General features: G+C 46.1%; 1 protein-coding gene and 1 pseudogene across 7 annotated transcripts in view; both read right to left on the bottom strand.

The window, feature by feature from the left end:
- The window catches only part of Cacna1b (calcium voltage-gated channel subunit alpha1 B), a 204944-nt gene that overhangs the window by 43081 nt on the left and 139318 nt on the right, over positions 1 to 22545 (bottom strand). For 4 of the 7 annotated variants that reach the window (XM_004640341.2, XM_023700321.1, XM_023700319.1 and 1 more), the window contains exons 27-36: positions 20667 to 20804; positions 20275 to 20476; positions 19840 to 20004; positions 19394 to 19504; positions 18941 to 19024; positions 8370 to 8375; positions 4991 to 5107; positions 4553 to 4618; positions 3216 to 3307; positions 1167 to 1311 (exon numbers count right to left, since the gene is read on the bottom strand). In XM_004640341.2, coding sequence (XP_004640398.1) covers positions 1167 to 1311; positions 3216 to 3307; positions 4553 to 4618; positions 4991 to 5107; positions 8370 to 8375; positions 18941 to 19024; positions 19394 to 19504; positions 19840 to 20004; positions 20275 to 20476; positions 20667 to 20804 — 1126 coding nt within the window. The remainder of the gene's footprint in view (positions 1 to 1166; positions 1312 to 3215; positions 3308 to 4552; positions 4619 to 4990; positions 5108 to 8369; positions 8376 to 18940; positions 19025 to 19393; positions 19505 to 19839; positions 20005 to 20274; positions 20477 to 20666; positions 20805 to 22545) is intronic. The other 3 variants (XM_023700324.1, XM_023700320.1, XM_023700322.1) reach the window with 2 other exon arrangements.
- Positions 10922 to 11814, bottom strand: LOC105743399 (annotated as a pseudogene).

The raw sequence follows: 22545 nt of genomic DNA on the forward strand, positions 1-22545 counted from the left end.
CCTCCCATGCCCACCTGTACTCACCGCTCACCTCCACTGCCCACCTGTAGTCACCACTCACCTCCACTGCCCACCTGTAGTCACTGTCTCACTTCACCTCCTAACAACATGCCGTACAGCAGGTTATTCCCTCCTTTTGGGCTGCCTGCCTAAGGGCCTTCTCTCAGCCACAAGATCCAGTGTTCCTATCTCCTGCGTAGCTAGGGAAAGAATCTTCTGCATCCTTCTTAATTTTCATCTTTTCTTATGTCAATGCTCCTCAAAGTCTAGCATTTGCAGAATTACCAAGAACTTGTTAAAATTCTGATTCCCAGATTCCTCTCACAGAAATCCTGATATAGCAACCCTGGGGAGGGGCCCATGCCTCTGTGTTTCTATCCAGCACTTGCATGATGCTTCAGCTATGTAAAGATGCCGGAATGTACTTTACAGCAAGCACCCAGAGGATATCTTCTAGCCCACAGACAGTGCAAACACCAGTGGCAACCCATTGAGATCTCCGACCCAGAGGTCTGGAGCACCTGCATCTCCTCCATCCCCAACCCACATCTGCAACATCCACAAAATTCAGAAAGAGTTATCCACTGTCCAGAAAATTCCAGGTGTGGGCTTTTTTTTTTATATAGGAATGTTTTCCTTTTTTCTTTCTTAATCAGGTCAGTTCTACCTATAAAATGCAGCCTCCATACCCTCAGCTACTGTCCCCCTGCTTACTCTGTGGCCCCTTCCCTCACCAGAGCCAAGCTGTGAAATGTCAAGCAGATCACAGTACATACCTCACACCTGTCTGAAGGCTCCAGGGCCCAGTAACATAGGATAGGACCCATACTGCTGAGACCTACCAGGCTACCTGTCCGAACCTATCCCACCACTGTCATGCTGGCTGTGTTTTCACTTCCTACCACACGATGGATACATTCCTAGCAGCTGGACACCAAAAGGCAACTGACCCCTGGAAACCTTACCCTTCCATGGAGATCAATGAGGAACCTGCAGGAGCTCATCCTCATTGGGTTCTTTCTAGTGTTAATGAGGTCATTGGCTCTGGGGAATGGAGGCCCTCACACTGGATCAGCATGATGTGTCTGTTATGTGTCAAAGCCAAGGACCAAGAGCCTCAGGATGAAATGAGACAGGTAAACACAAGCACAATGACCAGGACTTACCAGAAAGGAGCAAAGGAAGATAAAGGATACGAAGTAGAAGTAAGCAAAGTCACTCCCACACTCGCTGGCATTGGCATGTGGATCACAAGCCCGGTTGCTCAGACAAGACAGCATGATCTCATGCCAGGCCTCCCCCGTGGCACTCCTGAGGAGAAGAATAGATGTGTGAACCCACAGTGGGGCCAGAGCGAAAATCTGCAGCACATCAGCCAGGAAGTGAGGAGGTTGGGCCCTCGGAGAGCTGGGTGAATGCAACCCACTCCTGGGTTCCCACGCATAGACAAGGCCTATGTGACGGATGACCATTTCACAAGGACTCCTCTGACATTACATTTCCAAACTATCACCTGAGAAATAGTTACTAAGAGCCTGCTGCACTAGGATGGGTGCTACAGTGACCACTCTTCAGTGGACACAATAGGCCTAGCGGATTCCTGGTCTCCCAATATATGCCATTGTTATCCTCTTTTATTTCAAAAAGCCAGACTCAGCTTTTCTAGCTGCTTGGGTCCAAACTGCTTTACATCTTTGTCTCTAAATCCTGCCCATCAGCTCTCCTGCCCTGAGCAAACAGCTAAGCTTTCTCTATTCAGCTGAGGCCAGGCAGCAGTGATCTTCCTCAGCTGTCATGATAGCTCCACCTGCACAGCAGCTCAACAGGGATGGGAGGCAGGATGGATCTTCTTATTGGAGGGTGGGGATCAGGACTCAAACTCAGTCTCTTGCACTTGCCAGGCAGACACATACCACCGAGCTATTCCACAGCCCCCAGGAGGAATCTTGACTCTGCTCAGTTCTAGATTATGGCAGCCTTCTTTTCCCAACCTCATACCCCTTTGTCTCTGCTCAGGCTACCCCAGCTTTCCCTTCTCCAACATCTCAGACACAGCCCAGCCTGACAGTGCTCAGGATTAGCAGAAATCTTTGAGAACAAAGACATAAAACTAAGGCTGACAACACAGGTTTGCCTCATGTCTTTGTGTTTATGACATTTGACAGAATAAGTGAAGAAATAAAGTTAAGGCAACTGAAGCCCAGAGAAACATGATTCGGGGAAAGCAAGCACCTGAAGATACCTGTTCATCTCACGCAAAGAAACAAGAATGAGAAAATGTTCTCCAGGTATCTTGACAAAGCAGGTATGGTTTGGAGCTTACCCTTCTCCTAGGAAACAGCCATAGTACCAGGACATGGGACGGCAGCCAAAGTGCTGTCTCTGTAGCAGCTGAGCATATTTGTATAAGGGAACAAGGCAGGAGCCAATATCCCTGCAAAAACCTCTTTTTCCCCCTATTCCAGGGTCATACATAAGGGGCAAAATGAGAGAGACTCGGGAGGCAGGAAAACATTCAGCCCTCCTATTTGCCCAAAAGGTGACTCCCAGATGAGGCAGTTCAATATCTAGTCCACAGAGGGCGTCTCCTGTCTGAGAACAGCAGCTGGTACTAACCTCACTTCCCAGAAGGTATCTGAAGACCCTAAGTCTGTGCCAAGGGCCTTCTGCTCCTGCCTCCCACCTTGCTGCTCTGCCTGGCTGCATCCAGGAGCCAGGAAACAGGGTAGGAGGCAGAAGTACATTCCAACAAGTAGCTCTAGCCAGCGGGGCTCCTTGAGCCACTGAGCAGCTGCTGTCAACAGCTGTCCTCCCTAAAGTCTATCTCTCCCTCACTCTCACCACCTCTGTATCAGTAAAGGAGGGAAGCTAAAGACCAATGTGGTGACCTCTTCCCGCAGCACCCAAGCAAGACCCTGCCAGTCATCTCCTGTCCCCATAGCCTCACTGAAAAGCCCATTAAGATGTCACCAAGAAGCAGAAACAAGGCAGTGGTGTGCAGGCTTGCCCAAGGATCCCCAGTTTTCCATCTGTCCTGAGGCTGAGAAAGATAGCAGGAGCCCTTTGAAAAGAATGGGCAGAAAAAAGAACTGGAAAGGCCCACCAAGGGGAAGCAGGTGGGTGCAGGGGGTACGAGGAGAGGTCACCACATGGCACCCACCCTCCTCCATCCTGACGAAGCATGAGCACTGGCCTGGGCTGACCCCACAACACACCTGAACAGCAGCATCAAGGCTTGTAAGAATGTCCGGAAGTTGTTGTGCCGGTTGATGCTGGTTTCATCATCCAAGGCAATATTTCCAAACACCTGCAATGGAGAACCACAGCATTCTGACACAGCAAGTCCCAAAAGCCATGGCAGGAGGCTGAGCACGAAAAGGTGTGCATGTACCTGGGAGCTGCCCACGGCCCAGTGTGCATTACCACCACAGACAGCCACATGCTGGCTGAAAACTTATGCCCCAGTGCTCCACCTGCCCCTGGGATGGAGTCCGGCTTTACTGTGTGTAGGACAAGATCCACTTTGGGTCACAGTTAGTCACCATCCCAAGTCAGGAGTTGTACTGCAATAGCTCTGAGAGTTCACTAGAGAATTTCTTTTGAAACCTTTGTGAACACAGTGGAGCAGGCTTTTCACCCATTCTAACTGATTTTCTTCAGAGTAAAAAAGACAAATGAGTCAAGGACCAGACTCAGCCTAAAACCTGGAAGCTTGCTGCAAACTTATTAAACAATCACATTTCCACAAAGATCAGCAACATACATGCTCTTGTACATCCACAGACTAAAGCAAAATTATGTAATGTATAGTATCCGATCTCAGCAAATTTTAAACTGGACACTTTCAATGTGGTGTAATTAGAGTTTTAGAATCAGTTCAAGTTTAAGGCACTGGCACTTCCAACCATCAATTACCACTTAGTCAGTCTCCCACCCTTGATGTTGCAAAGTGACCAGATGCCTAAACTTTATAGCTAGACTGTTACATTTTTAAAATCCCCAGCCCTGGAATGGCAACAAAATGTTCTTCGGTAAAATGAAGATATGCTAAATCATGTGAGATGAACTTGTTCAAATGCGGTGATCTGACAGGATCCCACTTAGATGACCCAGTAGGACTCCTCGGAAGCACAGCTTTCCTGTAATGTGCCAGGAGCTGTTCCTCATCCTCGCAAGTCCAACAGAACGTTCAGGAGGCTGCTTCGCATTCTAGGATCTGCTCCAAATCGAGCCCTACACACCCCAGTACCCAAAGACTGCTGGGCCTGAAGGCTGCCCTCCAGAACATGACAGCATGGCTTTCTAGAGAGCCAGGAGTAGGCACAGAGCTGGTCTGTCTCTCACAGAGGGACACTGGGAACAGCCCAGCCTGGGTGCCTCCCGACCTGAAACAGTGCTTCTGAAGGTCAAAATCTCTCAGCATCTGGCTCACAGCCCATGTTCGCTAAGTATTAGCGAATTATTACTACCAGTGGATGACCATCACCCATACCCTCATGCTGCCATGAACAGAAGCCCCAGGTGCAGCTCAGCACAAGCAGATAGCACTTACCTGCATGCCGATGATGGCATAAATGAAGAACAGCATGGCGATGAGGAGGCACACATAGGGCAGCGCCTAGAGAAACAGGCACATCAGCTCCCAGCTGTGTCTGAGGTCCTACAGAACTTAGCCTGGCACAGCTCTACCCCCTGACTACAAGCCCCTCTGCCAAAGGACACCCCTGTTTCTTCATCTATAGATTGGGATCATAAACCTCACCTTAGAGCTTCTTTGGGCATTAACAAGACAATCATAGGTCATTCAGAATATTTTTATAAGCTGCAATAAGACCACAGGTACCAATGAAGACACAAATGTGCCCCACCCCTATACAATCTGCCAAAGGAGGGGACTACTGGGGAGGGCAAGAAAGATGACAAAGGAAAAGGAACATAAATGACCTGCAGAGAGCCATCCCACCCTACCCAATGTGGCACCCCACTTCACCTTGAAGGACTGGACAAAAGTCCACAGCAGGATGCGGATGGTGTAGCCCTGGCGGAGCAGTTTAATGAGCCGCGCAGCTCTGAAGAGACGCAGGAAGCTGAGGTTGATGAAGTTGTTCTGCAGAGGAGGAGGATTGCTCTTTGACCTTCAGAAATCACCCCCCAAAAGTGCAGACAAGCTTATTCCACCCCATGAGCTCTTCCCAAGTCCCTGTGTCCTCAAGGACAAGTACTTAAAAAGAAATCAAAACAGCTACTGCTTCATAGTCTAAGCAGCAATCAACAACAAAAACCTTCCAAAAGAAAAGCTTGCCACTGTGAGTCACTTCTCATGCAGCAAGTAACCCCTTCTACTCTAGGGCTATGCTCCAATCATCAGGGACAGAGACAGAAAGAAGCTCCCTGAAGTAACACTCTGCTGCCAGGTGATCCTGAGAGATGACCCAGGGACCTACAATAGTGACCACCTCTCACAGGACACAGCTAAGCTGTCCAGGTGACAAGCTGAAAGTGACTGCTTCTTCAGTGGATACTCTGGAGAGGACTGCCCTGCCCAGATTTGGCAGCCACACCCTTCCCTTGCAGGCTCAGCCAGTGAAATCCCTGCCTGCCTGGGACCCCAGCTGCTTCCTCCAGGGCTGCTGTGGTCAGGGAAAGGGCAGGTAGAGCCTCTCTGAAGCTCTTGCCCTGGAAGCTACCTGTGCAACCCTCAGTCCACAGGTCTTTGCTCCAGAGAACCCACATTGTCTAGTGCTGCTCAAAATCAAGCACAGAGATAAACTGATAAACCCAGATTCCAAAGATTACCTGGGAGTGAGGCTTACTCCAGCACCAGCTACCTTGAATTATAAGCAAGTCTTTTTCAATGGAGTGTGGCTATGCAGAGCCAGGCACTTTCTGCCTATCTATGTCCAGACCAGGTACCAGGTCTGAGGGCAGGTTCCTACTGGTTTGGCATTTTTAAATATGCAAGCAGCTCAGGCTCAGACATGTTTGTATTATCATATTCAGTGATCAAATAAAGAGAAAAGAGAACAACAATGTTGAATGAGACGGCAGTAGAGGAAGAGCACATGCAAGCACAGGGGCAGGGGACACCTGAGTAGACACTCCAGGGCTGCCTCTCTTGGCCAAGTGAGGATTCTGTGGAGGGAAGGGTCTAACACTGACTTCCAAGACATCTCTGTTCTGCCTGCCACCTCCACACTCAGATGAAGGTTTCTGTGATTCTCACAAGTGTGGCAGGGTCTCCTGACTATTGCTGCAGTGGGAGACCCAAGGTATCTAGAAGGACCCAAGTGGCACATGGAAGTCCTGGAGGTGAAACTGACTCTGAACAATGGCAGAGGGTTCAGGGAGCAAAAGAGGCCCCACTGTTCACATCAGCAAGGGTGGGACAGGCCTCAGCTCACAACCCTTGAAGAGGCACTGCTGCACCTGTAGTTCCCTGACCCACATGAATGAGGAAAGAAAATCTCAGGGACAGACATGATGGCCAAGAATGCTCAGTGGACAGTGTGGGGCCTGAGGAGACACAAACAAGCTCAGCCTCAGCAGACAGGCAGGGGATAGGACACTGTTCATGTTCAGGTAATTCCTGTATAAGATGGCAGACGGCAGGGTACAAGTATCCAACCTTTCTGGGGCTCCACTTTGAAAGCTCAGGGTCATGAAAGATGGGTCTGAAGGGACAAGGACTGTAACAACACTGCGCCTGCCCAGCTCAAAGTCATCTGGAGTTGAGCAGCTGGGACAGACAAGATTTCTTGACAATATGGGGAAAATGAACGCCCCTGGAATGAAAGAAGGGATGAAAGATGGCAGAGCAGGTAAGGAGTTGAGAAGAATAACAGCTCGTCTAAAGGACCTGAAGTGGGGACACTTAGCTTAGCCTGTATTGGGAACAGGTTCCCACCCCTTCTCCCAGCTGAGTACTCAAGAGAGAATCTGTTGCCTGGCAACAGACAGGCAACCCTGGAGTGCTGTGAAGACAGATGGCTACAGACACCCTCACATGGTGATGGGCTGGGCACCTTACATGCAGGGTGGCAAGGGACAGCAAGCACAGGGCTGTGCACCATGTACCATCACCTCTGGCCTCGGCCAACCTCTCAGAGGTGGATGCACTCTTCTACATCTTCCCAGGGTCTGTGGTTTCTGCTGCACAGTAAGCTGCTACACCCAGTTCAAAGGCTGGTCCTTGTTGCTACCTTCCTTTAAGTCAGCTATCACTCTACGTAAGGAAGATTCATTGAAGACTAACCTTTAGCCTCTGCCCCCTCGCCCAAGACCATGTTCAAGCACTAGGGATATCCATGTCCAGGAATAAGAGATCATTGAGGACAAAGATCACGATGTGTGCCAACCTTTGGCGGGCACTGGCCATGCGCCATGCTGGAGGAGGCCCTGAAGATGTCAGCAAGCTACTCCACTGCCTTCACTCTAGTGGGACTGACGGGTATAAAAGGAAAGAAAATGTGCCTACGCACATTCAGCACACACCTGGTAGCCATGTGTGCTAAAAGGAAGAGCGGTACGGGTGGGCAGGAAGAGCCATCACAGGAGGTGGTAGCTCCACGGCCTGAGCTAACGGCTGGACTCTTCTGCAGCATGCAATGCTGTTCTCTCAAAACTCAAGCTTTCTACTCTACCTGTAAAAACCTGCATGACAAACCTCTAGCCTCCATGAAAGGAATCTCATATATCTGCTCCTTTAGATGAATTTCCATAGCCACAAGCTGAAGTTGAGTTGTACCAAACACCCTTACTCTCTCCTCAAAATTCTTGAAGACCTGGCAGGAGGCCCCAGGTGCACCTGCACTCTATAGGTTAGCGACATGTGCTATCTATAGGGCACTACCCCTGCTTCTATTCAGGCCTTTTACAACACTTCCAAATCATGGAGCCCCAACCTGCACCCCAGTCCTGACCCCTGTAGAAGGATTTTCTCAGGAAGGACAGCTGTTATTGGGGACTTCACAGAGGCCAACCAGGCAAAGCTGAACCTTCTTTGTGTATTGGAAAGATGGGAACAGCAGAGAGGAGCTAAGTGTGCAACAGAAACCACAGAATTGCAGGGACCCAGATCAGTCTCTTCCTGCCAGGCTCAGCAAGAAAATCTGTCCTGGGCACTTACCCACCTTCACTGCAGAATCGCCTACCTCCCCTCCCTGGCCTGGTCCTAGATTCAGACAGCTTCCCGGAGGCCCTCAGAAGGATCCTGGGTGCTGGGGAGAGTGCACAAGAAGCCAGAGGCGAGTAAGTGCAGCAGAATCCAGCCACGCCTCAGAGGGCAATGGCAGGAACCCGGAAGTGAGAGAAGTCGAGCACAGCAGGCAGAGGAAGGCGGCGTAAGAATCATTTAAAGTCATGAAACCAACCGTTTCCTATATGTGATGTTTTCATGGATGGGTATTTGCATATTATTTACAAATTAGGGTGGTTTGAGCAGCAGGTGCGCAACATACAGACGGAGACATGAGTTTTCGCATTGTATGTTGGTTGGGTGGCGTGAGTCAGCAGTAGGTTAAGGTAAATCAAGAACAAAACAGAAAACAAAAGAGAAAATGAGTCATCAACACAAGCAAAAACTCAAACTGAATACTTAACTAGAAAATGTTAGGATTTTTAGTTAACTTCATATTTGTCTCAAAATGCATTAAATCAAAACATATTTTTGAAATCTGTAAGCTATGCAGACAGAGCATCACCCATTTGCATTGTTTGTAATGCAAATCCAAAGATGACTCACAGACACTTAATTTTTTTTTCAATTTCCAGGCAAAGAAATCAATGTCAGTTTGATGCATGCTTGGAGCCCTCTCTAGGCACCCTTGCTAAGACTATTTCTCTATTTTGATTTTCAAGTTGGGGATAGAAACTGACACTCATATTTTTGCCGAAAGAAAAAAAAAGTGCATTCACCAAGTAAACATATGAAGTGGCTCTAAATGAAAAACACACACACACAAACACCACCAATCCACATGATGGTTTTCATCTTTTCTCCTTCAGGAAGAACAGGAAGGTGACCTGAGCTTCAAGAGCAATAGTGGTCAAAGGACAGCTGGCTTGCAAACCAGGCAGCTTGTCAGCTCCCCTTCCTACCATCCCTGCCAGGCACCATGGTGGACAGGGGCTTCCAACTGTGCTTGTTTTAAGCCAGGCCTGATATAACCACTGGTATATTTCCACTGCCTGCACTACAGAGGGCCTCTGTGGGTACACAGCATTCCACATCTATGATGTCAGCCCACAACTCTCTTTCAGACCCCTCTATGCTCCCTCTACAGGCAACAGTTTGGAGGTCTCTCCTGGAATGGAGGTAACCCCTGCAGAAATTCCCAGAGCTATCCTTACAACTTTGCATCACTTTATCTGGATGAATAAGGGTTCCTACTTCTAAGAAATCCCATATGTATCAGAAATGCAGCCAGCCTACTCCTTGGAACCATATGGAGCCTAGTATTTCTGGGTGGGACACACACACAGAGTGAGGGGGAAACCGCCTGCGAAATGCCACAGCATCTGGAGCTGGTGGGATAAAATCATCCTGTTCTTCATTTTTCTATTATTTTGTTTTGTTTTGGTGTGTGTATGTGTGTGTGTGTTCTGTAAAATGCCTAATCAATTGTACCTTCTGGGCTGGGCTTGGTGACGCACACCTGTAATCCCAGCACTTGGGAGGCTGAGACAAAATAACTGCAAGCTCAAGACCAGCCTGGGTTACGAAGGGAACTCCAGACCAGCCTGGGCTACGCAGGGAGCTCCAGACCAGCCTGGGCTACACAGGGAGCTCCAGAGCAGCCTGGGCTACGAAGGGAGCTCAAGACAGCCTGGGCTACGAAGGGAGCTCCAGACCAGCCTGAACTGCATAGCGAGACTCTGTCTCAAAACAGACCAAAAATTAAAAAATGTCCCTTCTGATCATGTTTCCACCTGTCTGCTTTTGTCTTTATTACTGACTGACAAAGGACATCCCACATTCTGGACATTAACCTTTGCTAGTTGTTCAGAAAGCCTCCTTTCCTTTCCCTGGCACACTTGCCTAGTCTCTTTCACTAGGTCCAGCTCCTCTCCTGGGTCACTAAATCCAGAGATCAGTCACTCACTTTTTACCAACCTCATCCAGTCTCATAGACCTGACACATTTCATATGCTAATAATTCCCAATTTTATGTCATTGGCCTGAATCTTCTCCAAACTCCAGGCCTAAATGTCCAACTTCCTTCTGTACAATTACTCTGGAAACTGGACATTTTTCTCATTTGATTCATAGTAATCCATTTTTCCAATCATTCAGGCTATAAAGTTTTGTATTATTTTTGCCTAATCTTTCACACTCAAATCTGCTGCACTTACTGCTCTACCATATAATTTTTTTATGGGAGAAGGGGTTTTATTATTTAAAAAATTGATTGACATTCATAGTTCCATGTAACAATATCAGAAATTTGATAAATAAAACAATTAATAAAGAGAGACCTCTCTTCCACAAAAATCAAGGGTGGAATTTCATGGCAGGAAATCCAGCGCAGACTTGGTGGCTCGTGGGGCCATTACAGGGGCAGCTCGTGGTGTCATAGTTTCGTTTGCTGGGCATATTGCCTGAGTAGTTTCATTCCCCACCCCTTAGAATTTGAAGGTATCTAAGCAATCACGAATATTTTACCCAGAGTTTTTAGGAAAATACCTTGACAAAATGAACAGTAAACTTTTTTTGGTAATTAAAACCATTTCATATGTACTTGAAATAGGGCCACAGAAAGATTAGTTTGTTTTTCCTTTCATTTTGAGGTTTAAATTCAGTAGAAATTTTAAGTGAAAAAAAGACAGTTATCTATTCTCCTAATTTTTAGCAGCATGACTAGCAATTATGCGAAAACAATTAAAAAAAAACACTGTAGCAAACAACTTCTCTGTGGCAGGTTGCTTATTCAGAACAGCGGAAGGTCATGTCAGGTGCACATCTTCCAGTCACATCATGGTAAATCTGCCTCGCAATGTCTGGAAGCAGGAAGCTGGCACCCATGTGAAGTAGTTCTGGCTTCAACCACCCCTACTTTGTAAGCGAGAGCCAGGCCAGGCCACCCTTGGCAGTGCAGATGCCTCCCGCAGGTTTAAAGCCCACCCAGTTTTCCAGAAGAAATCTCTAATGGCTCTTAGCATTACGATAGCTACTGGGAAGGTGACATTTACTGTTTCTTTTCCAGTAGAGGTGTTAATAAAGTCTGATTCTGCCATCACTGCTGTCATACTGGCTTCGTAAACGTTAGCAAGACGCCCAAGCTCTCCTGTGGCTAGGATGGTTTTGAGATGAGCCTTCCACTAGGGCTTCCCACTGGCCAGTCAGCACCAGGGTCCTGTTAATGACCACGTCAATTTCCACAGCCAATCTGATGTCTTCTAATCACATTTTTAAACGAGTTGGTGCAGCTGGAAAGCCAATGGCCACTGGCACCACTAGAATGCCACAGCTCGCAGTCCACAGTACTTTCACAGTGTCACAAACCCGGGCAGGATAAACACAAACGGCAGCCGTAGTGATGCCTTCATCATACATACTTAAGGCTCTTAAGAGATCATCCTGGATTGGGTGTTTGGATTTATAACAGAGCTTTGAATACTGGAAAAGGGTATCATCACCAGACAGCATAGTGACATCTATAAAGGTAACAGCTTTCAGGAGCCAAGCAGCCTGCCACTCCTTCACAGTTCTGTGAGCCTGGATTTGTTCCACCTGCCTCAGAACTGCCAGCTGATTCAATTGTATTTTGGAGATCCAGCTAAGGTCAAGCTCGGTGCCGTGGCTGCGTGCAGCCATTGCACGGATGTGCGGCTAGACTCTCTACTTATATTTGAATTCAGATATTTCTCAGCTGGGATCCAGCTCCCAGCCCCACAGCCTGGCTGCCGGCAGGGATGCCCTGCAGTACCACAGCTCCCAGCTCACCATCTCAGAGTCAGTGCCAATTTTAAGGTTCACATTTTTTCCCCAGGCCAGGTCAGAAGTGTCAGGTTCAACATTCTCCGCCCTTCACCTGCAGAAGCCTTCATCTAGCAATGGTCTGCAACTGGTGGAAACTTCCCCAGATCCCTCGCTCACTACAGAATGCCTGGACATGCCCCACACTGGATCTGGGCTACTTAGAAAGACTAAGCTCTTGCCATCACAGAGGCAACACACATCTGTCTCTGGCAGCCACTGTGCTCTCTGGCTTCACCACCTATCCACTGTTCGTAAGATCACATCCCAAATGAGCAACTCACCCAGTTCATCTCAGGCCCTTTCCAGCTGAACTCAAAGGAGACAGCTGCTAACTGGGGAGGATGTCCCCATGCCATATCCCCAACAGAGAAGCTAAAAGGGTGTCCTCACAGCCAAGCCATGTCACCCCTTCTTCAAGGCCTTCCACTCTGTCTCACATGTAACAGAAGCCTATGTCCTGTATGACACAAGGCTGTCCATGTCCCTTTCCTCCATCTCGATGTTCATTCCACCCTTATTCACACAGCTCAGCAGCACCACCTCCTTCTGTTCCTCGTGCATGCAGCTACAGCACAGGCATGGTAGGCAAAAATTCCAAATTTGCTTCCTGTTATGACTGTTGCTTTACATGTTTTGCTTAGAAAATCAGTCCTGTCTCAAGATCTTAAGAGTAATCTTCGGCATTTTTTTCCCACAAGTTATAAAGTTTGCCTCCAATCTTTCATCCATTTAAAAGGGATTATTTTTTGTAAATGGTATAAACTGAGATCAAATATCTAGCATTTCTTATACTGACACCAATTAACACTCACATTGATTACTGAAGTGTTACCCCATTTCCCACTGAGCAAGTCTTCTCTGTCCTAAATCACATTTATATACATAGATCTTTGATTCTAGGCTCCTGGTTATTTCCATTGCTTAGTTAGCTACCTCAGCTAACGTTACGTGCTCTTTGTGTCCTAGCTTTAAAACAAGCTTCCTCGCTGGCAGGGCACATACCTCCAAGGCCACTGTAGCCTCGTCTGTTCATATTAAAGCACCCTGACAGCTTAGGGACCACTGCTCTTCCTCATATATCGAACAGCTTTTTTTGAAATTCCAAAGAAAATTTTTTAAAAATTGGTATTTTCATTACATATGCACTGAATCACAAGTCAATTTATAGAAAATCAATAATCCTATAAAATTGACAATAATTAATATGTCATTTCATCTATTTTTAATGTATTTCAATAAAGTTCAAAATTTTTCTACAGAAAGATGTTGCACACATTTTGACTTTATTGTCAGAACTATTTTTAAAGAAATACAATTGATTTACTTGAGTGATCTTGTATTCAGCAACCTTGTTAAACGTTCTAAATAGTCTTAAGACTAATCTAGGTCTGACTCGCAGATAATAAGAGCATCTGTTGGGGCTGGGGAGATGGCTCAGTGGAATAAGCGCTTCCCTAGCAAGCACAAGGGCCTGCGTTCAATCCCTGGTTCCACAAAAAAAAAAAAAAAAAAGCATCTGTTTATGATGATATTTTGCTTATTCCTTCTCTAATCCTCACCTACTTCATTCACTTATTTAGTCCTAATCATTATTTACTTAATGCTCTAATGCATTGGATAGTAAACAAAACAGGCAAAAACCTGTATTGTAGAGCTGACATTCAACCTACTGAACCAGCCTGGACCAGAAGCTCAGTGCTGTGAAGGGGTCACAGGCATCACTGCCCTTCTCTGATGTTAAAGGAACTGATTCCAAATTTCCCCATTATGTAATACATGTACACAATTTCTTGATACTTCTTATCTCGTAAATAACTCTTAATTGATAATCATTCTCTCATTAAATTTTTAGTTTTGTCTGCTGTCTTCTCTGCACCTGTAAGACAATCACACTAATGGTCTCCTCTGAGCTATCAATGTAAATTATAGGAACAGATTTTCTGAGTTGGACTTTGCATTCCTAGAGTAAGCCTGATTTACATTTGCTTTTCTGAACTGTATTGGATTTGCTTTACTTGTATACTGTTTAGGGTTTTCTATCATTAGTTAGTATGTGTGGATTATGATCTTCCGCACTTATGTTCTTTTTTTCAAAACTTTTCTGTTACAATTATAGCAGGGGAAGCTGCAGGCATATTGGACCTGCGACTGAGCATCCGAGGTGGTGAATAATAGCTCTTCAAGTCTGCAGTAAAAAATGGCCTCCAATAAAACTACATTGCAAAAAATGGGAAAGAAACAAAATGGAAAAAGTAAAACATTGAGGAAGCAGAACCTGAAGAGTTTGTGGTAGAAAAAGTGCTGGGCCGGCGTGCAGTGAATGGGAAGGTGGAGTGTTTTCTGAAGTGAAGGCATTTACAGATGCTGACAGTACATGGAAACCTGAAGAAAATTTAGATGTCCAGAGCTAACTGAAGCATTTCTTAATTCGCAAAAAGCTGGTAAAGAAAAAGATGGTACAAAAAGAAAATCTTTATCTGACGGTGAATCTGACGACAGCAAGTCAAAGAGAAAAAGAGGTGCTGCTGACAAACCTAAAGGTTTTGCTAGAGGTCCTGATCCTTAACGAATAATTGGCGCCACAGCTAGTAGCAGACAATTGATGTTTCTCATAAAATGGAAAGATTCAGATGAGGCTGACTTGGTGCTGGCAAAAGAGGCAAATATGACATGTCCTCAAATCGTCATTGCTTTTCATGAAGAGAGACTAACGGCATTCTTGCCCAGAAGATGAAGCTCAGAAACTTACATCATATATATATATATAAAATATGGGTCTTGGTTTTGATTTACTAGTGTGAAAAAACATTCTAATGAAAATCAATTTTTTTTAAAATCAAGTTTAATGTCAGTTTTGAAAGTAGTATTGGGGGAGTTTTTGGGTTTTATTTATTTTGCATCTACAGCACTGGTTAGTTTGAACAAATGAAGCTTTTGTAGTTGCTTCTTTTATTAAAAAAAAAATATTCTAGCAGGCAGCTAGGCACCGTGGTACTTGCCTGTAGCCCCAGCTTCTTGGGGGGGCTAAGGCAGGAAGATCACTTGAGCTCAGAAGTTCGACTCCAGCCTTGGCAAATATAGCAAGTCTACATCTCAAAATAAAATTAAATACATAAACACCAAACTAGACATATAATATCAGTCAGGTAATGTTCATTCTTTTTTATTCTCTCAAAAACAATTGTTTAACATTGGAAAAGGTTCTTATTCATAGTTTAGATACAGACATACTATTCAAGACCATAACAATCAGGTGTTTCCCTTGTAGGAAGATTCTTTCCTGATTCAATTCCTTTAATACTTGAACAAAACATCTAAGGTTTTCATCTCTCCTGTCAGATTTAACTGTATATTTTTCTTTCTTTTTTTGGTACCTGGGATTGAATGCAGGACCTTGCACTTTGCAGGTAGGTACTTATACTGCTGAACTACCTCCCCAGCCCCTGTATTTATCAGTAATTTATTTTATTTAAGTTTTCAAATGTATTGGTTGAAGCTGTTCAAAACATCTTACCATTTCTTCCTCACACCTGTGTGCAGTCACTACCCCGTCTCAGGCCTTCTAAACCAAAAGTATTCCAGGAAGCTGCACGACACTGGCTCCCTTTGTCATCCAAGGTCCCCAGGTATTATTAGGGACATTTCCTAATACGTCATATCTGGCTGACTGGCTCTGATCCTAAGACACTTGTCCCCTTGGAAGCAGCTTTTAAGGATGGGGCCCCTTGGGATGACTCACAGGCTAGATTTTCCTCTGTGGGTGGTAAGCAGTGTAACAGCAATGCCTGGTATGCTTAGCAATGAAAATACTGATTCTCTCACCTTGTGTAAAAATGCATGGGGTACAGAGGACTGAAAGGTGAACATGCTAAAAGGTCCTACTACATGCCAGTAGCTGACTAGTTCCCAGAGTGACAGTACAGGGATACTCTGGGGAGAAGGGCATGGCACCGCTCAAGTTAGTAGTGGCTACCAACCTCCAGCTGAGGATTCCTTGGCAATACCCCATACATCCATTACATCAATGTCTTCTTTGGCTGACGCTGATGTTGCTCCATGAGGGGCTCATTTCAATTAGGAAGGGTTACCCAGGGAGGAACTGGTACACGGATGGGTTACCTGGGTGTATTGGTGTAGGCCTCAGTAGAGTTCCACACAGGGATAGCTTTAAATACAGTGGTGAGGCAGTACCCTGGTCAGCCACTGTGTATGTGGACAAAGCAGCTGCCTTGCGAAGGGTTCCAGGATCCTAGACAGTGGTGAAAGGTTGGTCCAGAGATTGGCGAGAATGGTGTTTGGGGAACGGGCATGGTATGTAGGCCACTGTATTGCACACAAATGTCTACAAGAGTACAACGATGGCTGGAGAGTCACTAAAAATCAAATGTTGTTTGCTGAGCACAGAGGTACGCTGTGATCCAAGCTATTTAGGAGGCTGAAGAAGGAGGATCATTAAGTTCAACGTTGACCTGGGCTACACAGCTAGACTCTGTCTCAAAATTTTAAAAATAAGGGCCAGCCAAATAGCTCAGTGGATTAAAGCGCCTACTTAGGCAGACGCAGGGACTGGGGTCCAATCCTTGGCGTGCCATTCCAGCTCTGCCCCCAGGGCACGCTGAGATGGCGATTGAGACTAGATGTGGTGGCATGCACCTGTAATCCCAGCAATTGAGAGGCTGAAAACAGGAGGATCACTGAGTCTGATCTGTGTAGTGAGACCCTGTACTAAATACATTTTAAAAAATCAAATTTTTAAAAATATGGAGGGTTAGGGTTATAGTCTAGAGCTAGCGTGTTTGCTTAGCATGCTGAAGGTCCTGGGTCCAGTCCCTAGGACCATGGGAAAAAAGCATTTGTACGAGTGAACAACAGATGCCAGCCAGCCTCTGTCCTCACCGTTCCCGACAGGCACACAACAGAATCATGACTAGAGTGGCCATGACAGCCAAGATCTTCATCACAAGGCTGACCCAGCCTTGCCAGTGCTGACTGCTGGCTCACAGAGTGCCTCTGTGTGGTGCCAGGACGCTGCAACCAGCCACTCGGTGGTATACTAATCACAGGTACCCTTTACCTAGAAAAGTCAGTGATTTTCCTCAGCTGAGAACCACCATGTCACAGGCACCTTGGCCTGCACAAAGCTCTGCAAGCTGGCCTCAGACTGACTGATACAGAATCCATGTAACATCAACTCCTGGCAAGCAAAGATGTCAGTAGTCACAGGGTGATCCATTGGTGTCTCAAACACAACAGCACCAGATAAAATGTCGAAACGGAATCCAAAGCACAGATAAAATGTAGGGCTGGCAATGTACCTCAGGAGGCTAAAGTGCTGCACTGCAAGGTGCACCACATCCAGACAGTACTGGGAATGTACACTGCCCAACCAATATAATGCATGGATCTGGAAGACGGGTGGCCTCTTTCACCAACTTCCCAGAGAACTGCTGGGGATAAGTGTTTATCTTCACCATGACTTTACGTTAGGCAAATCTACAGGTCCCATTCAAAGGGGCAGGGAAAGCTACGGCCAGGGACTACCCAAAGCCATGGCCACTTGGCCATGGGAATTCTCAGGCCAGATGACCAGCAAGCCATGTAAAGAGCTTCCTTACTGACCACAGTACCTGAGCCTGACTACTGTGAAAGGCAATGCTGCTGCAACATGATGGTGCAAGAAGTCTGTTTCGCAGCCAAGGGGCTCCAAAGGGCCTTCCCAGATACTGCTGTAACCAGTGTTAACTGTAAGGAGACTACCACAGCATCCAGAATCAGACAATGGAATGGTGAGCAGGTCTTGGGCACCTAACAAGGCCAGCAAGAGCAGAAGGCTCAGCACATGTGAGGGGCTTGAAATGGAATGGTAGAGGGACAAGAGAAGGACATCAGCTCCACACGGACCAACATGGCAGGGAGCTCATCTATCACCCAGAGCACTTGGCTACTACCTTCTGAAGAATATACAGTGTGCTCAGCATGAGTATGGTGGAGCTGACTGGGGCCAGACAGGAGCCTGTATTCTACACGACAGTCCTAGCTGAGAGCACACAGGCCCCTCAGCTTGTAATGCCTGCATGCAGTACACTCAGGACAGCTGGAGGTGCCTAAATATCAAACACTGACATAGCCCATAGCCCCACAGAGTGCAGAGGCAGAAAAATCCATAGCCCCCTTTTCCTGCAGGGGCCAGCCTTGAGGGGTAACCGACTCCATCTCGGAGGTTCCCTAGGGATGATCCAAACCCTGTCCTGAGTATGGCTTAAGATAGGCCGCTACTGGCCCTCCTTCTCTTCCCCACTATGGCCCCAGTGGTTTTTCCTCTTAAGGAGTAACCTCTACATGAACCCTCATTTCAGCATCTGCTTCCAAAAATTCAAACTGAGGCAAACAAATGAGATTTTCTATTTGTTTTCAATTTAATGTCATGCACTAAAAACAAAAAAAAAAGTTTTTAGATTCAGATTCTTTGACATCTGTTGAGTTGAGTTTATGTCCTAGGACTGTCAACTTTCAGACATAATACACCCCTCTGACACAAGTATCTCTAGATAAATAGACAGATGATAAATATAGGTACGTAGGTAAATTAGATAAGTAAATACACAGACAGACAGACAGACACAGACTGACTGACCAACCTGTCTCTCAAATTTGATATTTTACTGTGTTTGACACATTTTCAGATTAAATTATTAGATATGTATACATTAGACATATAAAAATCTAAAAGCTGATGTTCCCTTTCTTGGTTGTTAACACAGAGCTCCAGAGGATTCTCAGACCACCAGCCTGGAAGATCTCTGGGATCTGCTTTCTCATCCAAGAAAGCACTTGCCACACAACACCCACCGCCAAGCTCCACCTCTGGAGAGGCACCCCGATCTGTCCTGGAAATGGGAAAACCCTCTAGAAGGAAACCACTTTGGGTCCCCAGTTGGGGGAGGTAACAAAAATGCTACTCACCGCAATCTCTGTTACTAAAATATCAGTAATACTTCCCAACACAGTGACAAAGTCAAAGACATTCCAGGCATCTCTGAAATAGTTCTAGAGAAAAAGAAGAGCAGTTAGTGCTGATAATTGGTGCAGGTGATGGCCCTTGATCAAGAAGGGGCAAGGATGATGGAATCTCAGCACAATGCCAGGGACAAGCAGATGACACCTCCGGCCTGGCAGATACAGAACGGAGAGACACATGTCCCAGCACTGCCTATGTCTGTGGACAATGCTGGGGCAAGACTCAGAAAGTAGAGACTGACAGTGTACCCCCTTTCCTGGGGTTCTCACCATGTCACACATGCTCTCAGGATTTCAAGACTTTCCAGATCCAAACTTTGAGCTAACAAAAATCACCCAAGACAGGGGGAGCAAAATGTAGGCCAGAAATGTTGGCAAATAGGAAGTCAAGGCACGTACCAGCACCCCAAAGGCGATGATCTTCAGCACGCATTCCATGGAGAACATGGATGTGAACACAATGTTCAGGCATTTCAGCATCAGCTCATACTCGTAGGGTGCATCGTAGAACTGACCAAGGAATAAGTGTCAATGGCTGAGAGCACAGCAGCCCCAGACACCCCACTCAGGACCAGTACAACCTCCTACGCAAGTACAGGGCAGACAGACCCCACATCTGCCCATGCCCAGGACACCCCTCCTTGCTTTCCCCCTGGTTCTCCCAGAATCTCCTGTCTCAGCCCACAAGCAACAAAGGAATTGGGATCCCACAGGCTCCCTGTGCAGCCGGATGTGAAGCAACTGCAGCTCTGGTATATGATGGCAGGAAGAAGGCTGCATAGAATAGTCAGGAATCCTGACTTCCATGGGTGCTAGCTGGTCACCCACCATCACTACCCACATACCTTCATCATCAGTACCACAGTGTTAAGAGCAATCATGGCCATGATGAAGTACTCGAAAGGTGGAGAGACAACGAACGTCCACGTCTTATACTGGAATGATTGTCTGTTTTGAGGCATGTACCGTGTCAGGGGCTTGGCGCTGATGGCGAAGTCAATACAAGCCCTCTGCATAGGGAGAAAGAGTAGCTTAAACTCAGGAGGCATCTAGTTCTGTGGCCCTTCTGGACTGTACCCAGTGCTACCCCCATGGGGAGCTGAGATAAGAGATGAGGCAGTAAAGCAAGCCCAAGCCTCCTCCAAGCAGGCCCCAAAGATAAAAAGCAGCCTCCTTCTGTGGAGGAAGGAGGTCTTGCGGGTGCTGGCTATGAGTACAGTGTGTGCAGAAGGTGGTTTTCCCATACTGCCCATAACAGAGTACACATAGGCTCTGCCTACCTCGTTCTTCTCCAGGCTGCATTCAGACATCACCTTGTCCCCCTGCTCCTGGAAGGTGATGATGATCAAGGCCACGAAGATGTTGACGAAGAAAAAGGGGAAGACCACAAAGTAGACCACATAGAAGATGGAAAGTTCCATGCGAAACCCAGGGCTTGGCCCCTGTTCCTCATAGGTGGCGTCCACGGAATGTTTCAGCACCCTGGCCAAGGGGACAGCAGACATCAAGAGGGCTTCCCAGATTATTACCTACGCTACAGGGACACTTCAGGTGTGGTGCAGACCGGTGATGAGGGTGGGGGTGGTAGGACTGGAGGGGGTGAGCTGAGTTCACAAGTGCCTGCCTGAGTTTCCTCTCTGCCAACCAGCTTCCCTAAGCTGGGAGCACTCACATAGGCCACCCTTCTCCTGTGGACACCGTGAACAGTGTCAGCAGGGCCCAGAGCACATTGTCATAGTGGAAGTCATATTTCTTCCATTGTCTCGGTTGTGCTTCCACTTCCTCCTTCTCATAATCCAAATACTGACCCCTGAGAATGGAAACACAGGGAGGAGAGGTTAAAGATAAAAAAGAAAGAGAAAAAGAAGAGCAGTTAATGCTGTAACTGGTATAGGTGGTGGCCCTTGATCAAGAAGAGGCAAGGATGATGGAATCTCAGCATCCAAATAAACCTATTTGGTTTTGGTCAGCCCATTTTGAAAACAGTACCAAGTCTATCATATGTGGAAAAAAGGGCCTCCTCAAAAGATGACACCAGGACAACTGGACTTCCATTCATTTTGATACATAAGCACAAATTTGAGCGCTAACCTCACTCCCAGTGTACAAAGTAATGCAAAATGATTCAAAGACCTAAGTGTTAGTGCTAAAAGTATAATATTTTTGGAAAACACAGGGGTAAATCTTCATGGTCCCATATTTGGGAATGGATTTTTAAATTAGGGGTTTTTTTTTTTGTTTTTGTTTTTGTTTTTTGATGTAGAGTCTTGCTATGCAGTTTGAACTCATAATGATCCTCCTGTTTTCAGCCTCCCCAGTGCTGGGATTCCAGGAGTATATCACCACTCCTGGTTTTGGAAATGGATTTTTAGATAAGGATCCAGAATCAGGAACAACAAAAGAAAAAAAAAATGACATAGGATTAACTTCATTAAAATTTTAAATTTTGTGTTCCAAAGGATACCATCAAGCAAGTGAAAAAAAAAAAAAGGCACAGAATAAGAGAATCTGTCAGTTATATAAAAGTACTATACAATCAATAAAAAAGACAACCCAATTTCTTTTTTTTTTAAATTAATTTATTTATTTATTGTGTGTGTGTGCACGCGGTCAGCCCAGCCCACCTGGGGGCGGGGCTGGCCGGCATGTGGTGCTGGGGACCAAACCACGGTCGCTGCGCTTTTGCTTAGCTTAGCCTATTCTAAGTAGGTGCTCTAGACCACTGAGCCATCTCACCAGCCCCGACAACCCAATTTCAACAGTGGGTCAAGTATCTGAATAAATTTTTTCTCCAAAGAAGACATAAAGGGTCATTTAGCACATGAAGAGATCCTCAGCATAATGAGTTGTCACAAAAAAGCAAATCAAAACCACACTGAGGTATCACTTCATTTCTATTAGGATGAATGTAACTAAATAGAAACAAAAACGAAAAGGAAAAAATTGTTGGCAAGGATATAGAGAAATGAGAACATACATGACTGGTGAGAATATAAAACAGTTTAGCCACTTTGAAAACAATTTGGTATTTCCTCACATAGTTAAATACAGCTATCATATCACTCATCAATTCTGTTCTTAGGTGTATGGTATACCCTAAAGAAAGGAAATGTCTATACAAAAACTTGTACACAAATATTTGTAGTAGCATTATCCATAATAATCAAGAGGTAGAAATAAGCCTCAAGTCTACCAACAAGTGAATAAAAACATAAAACATGGCATATCATAGAGCCATATTATGGCTATGTCCCTGAGAAGTCTTGTGTTCAGAGTTGGGGCTTTTGGAAGGACAGCTATATTCATCAATGGATAAGAGGAATGGCCTAGACATAAAAAGTGGAATGGGTCAGGTGTCAAGGTGCAAGCCGGTAATCTCAGCACTCAGAAGGCTGAGACAGGATCACTGTGAGTTCAAGGCCAGCCTGAGCTACATGTTGAATTGAAGCCCAACCTGCACTACCTAGTAAGACCTTGTCTAAAAAAGAAAGGCAGGGGCTGGTGAGATGGCTCAGTGGTCTAAAGCACCTACTTAGAACAAGCTAAGCTAA

The sequence above is a fragment of the Octodon degus genome, unplaced genomic scaffold (assembly GCF_000260255.1).
Source record: "Octodon degus isolate 3935 unplaced genomic scaffold, OctDeg1.0 scaffold00123, whole genome shotgun sequence".
NCBI classification, from domain to species: Eukaryota; Metazoa; Chordata; class Mammalia; order Rodentia; family Octodontidae; genus Octodon; species Octodon degus.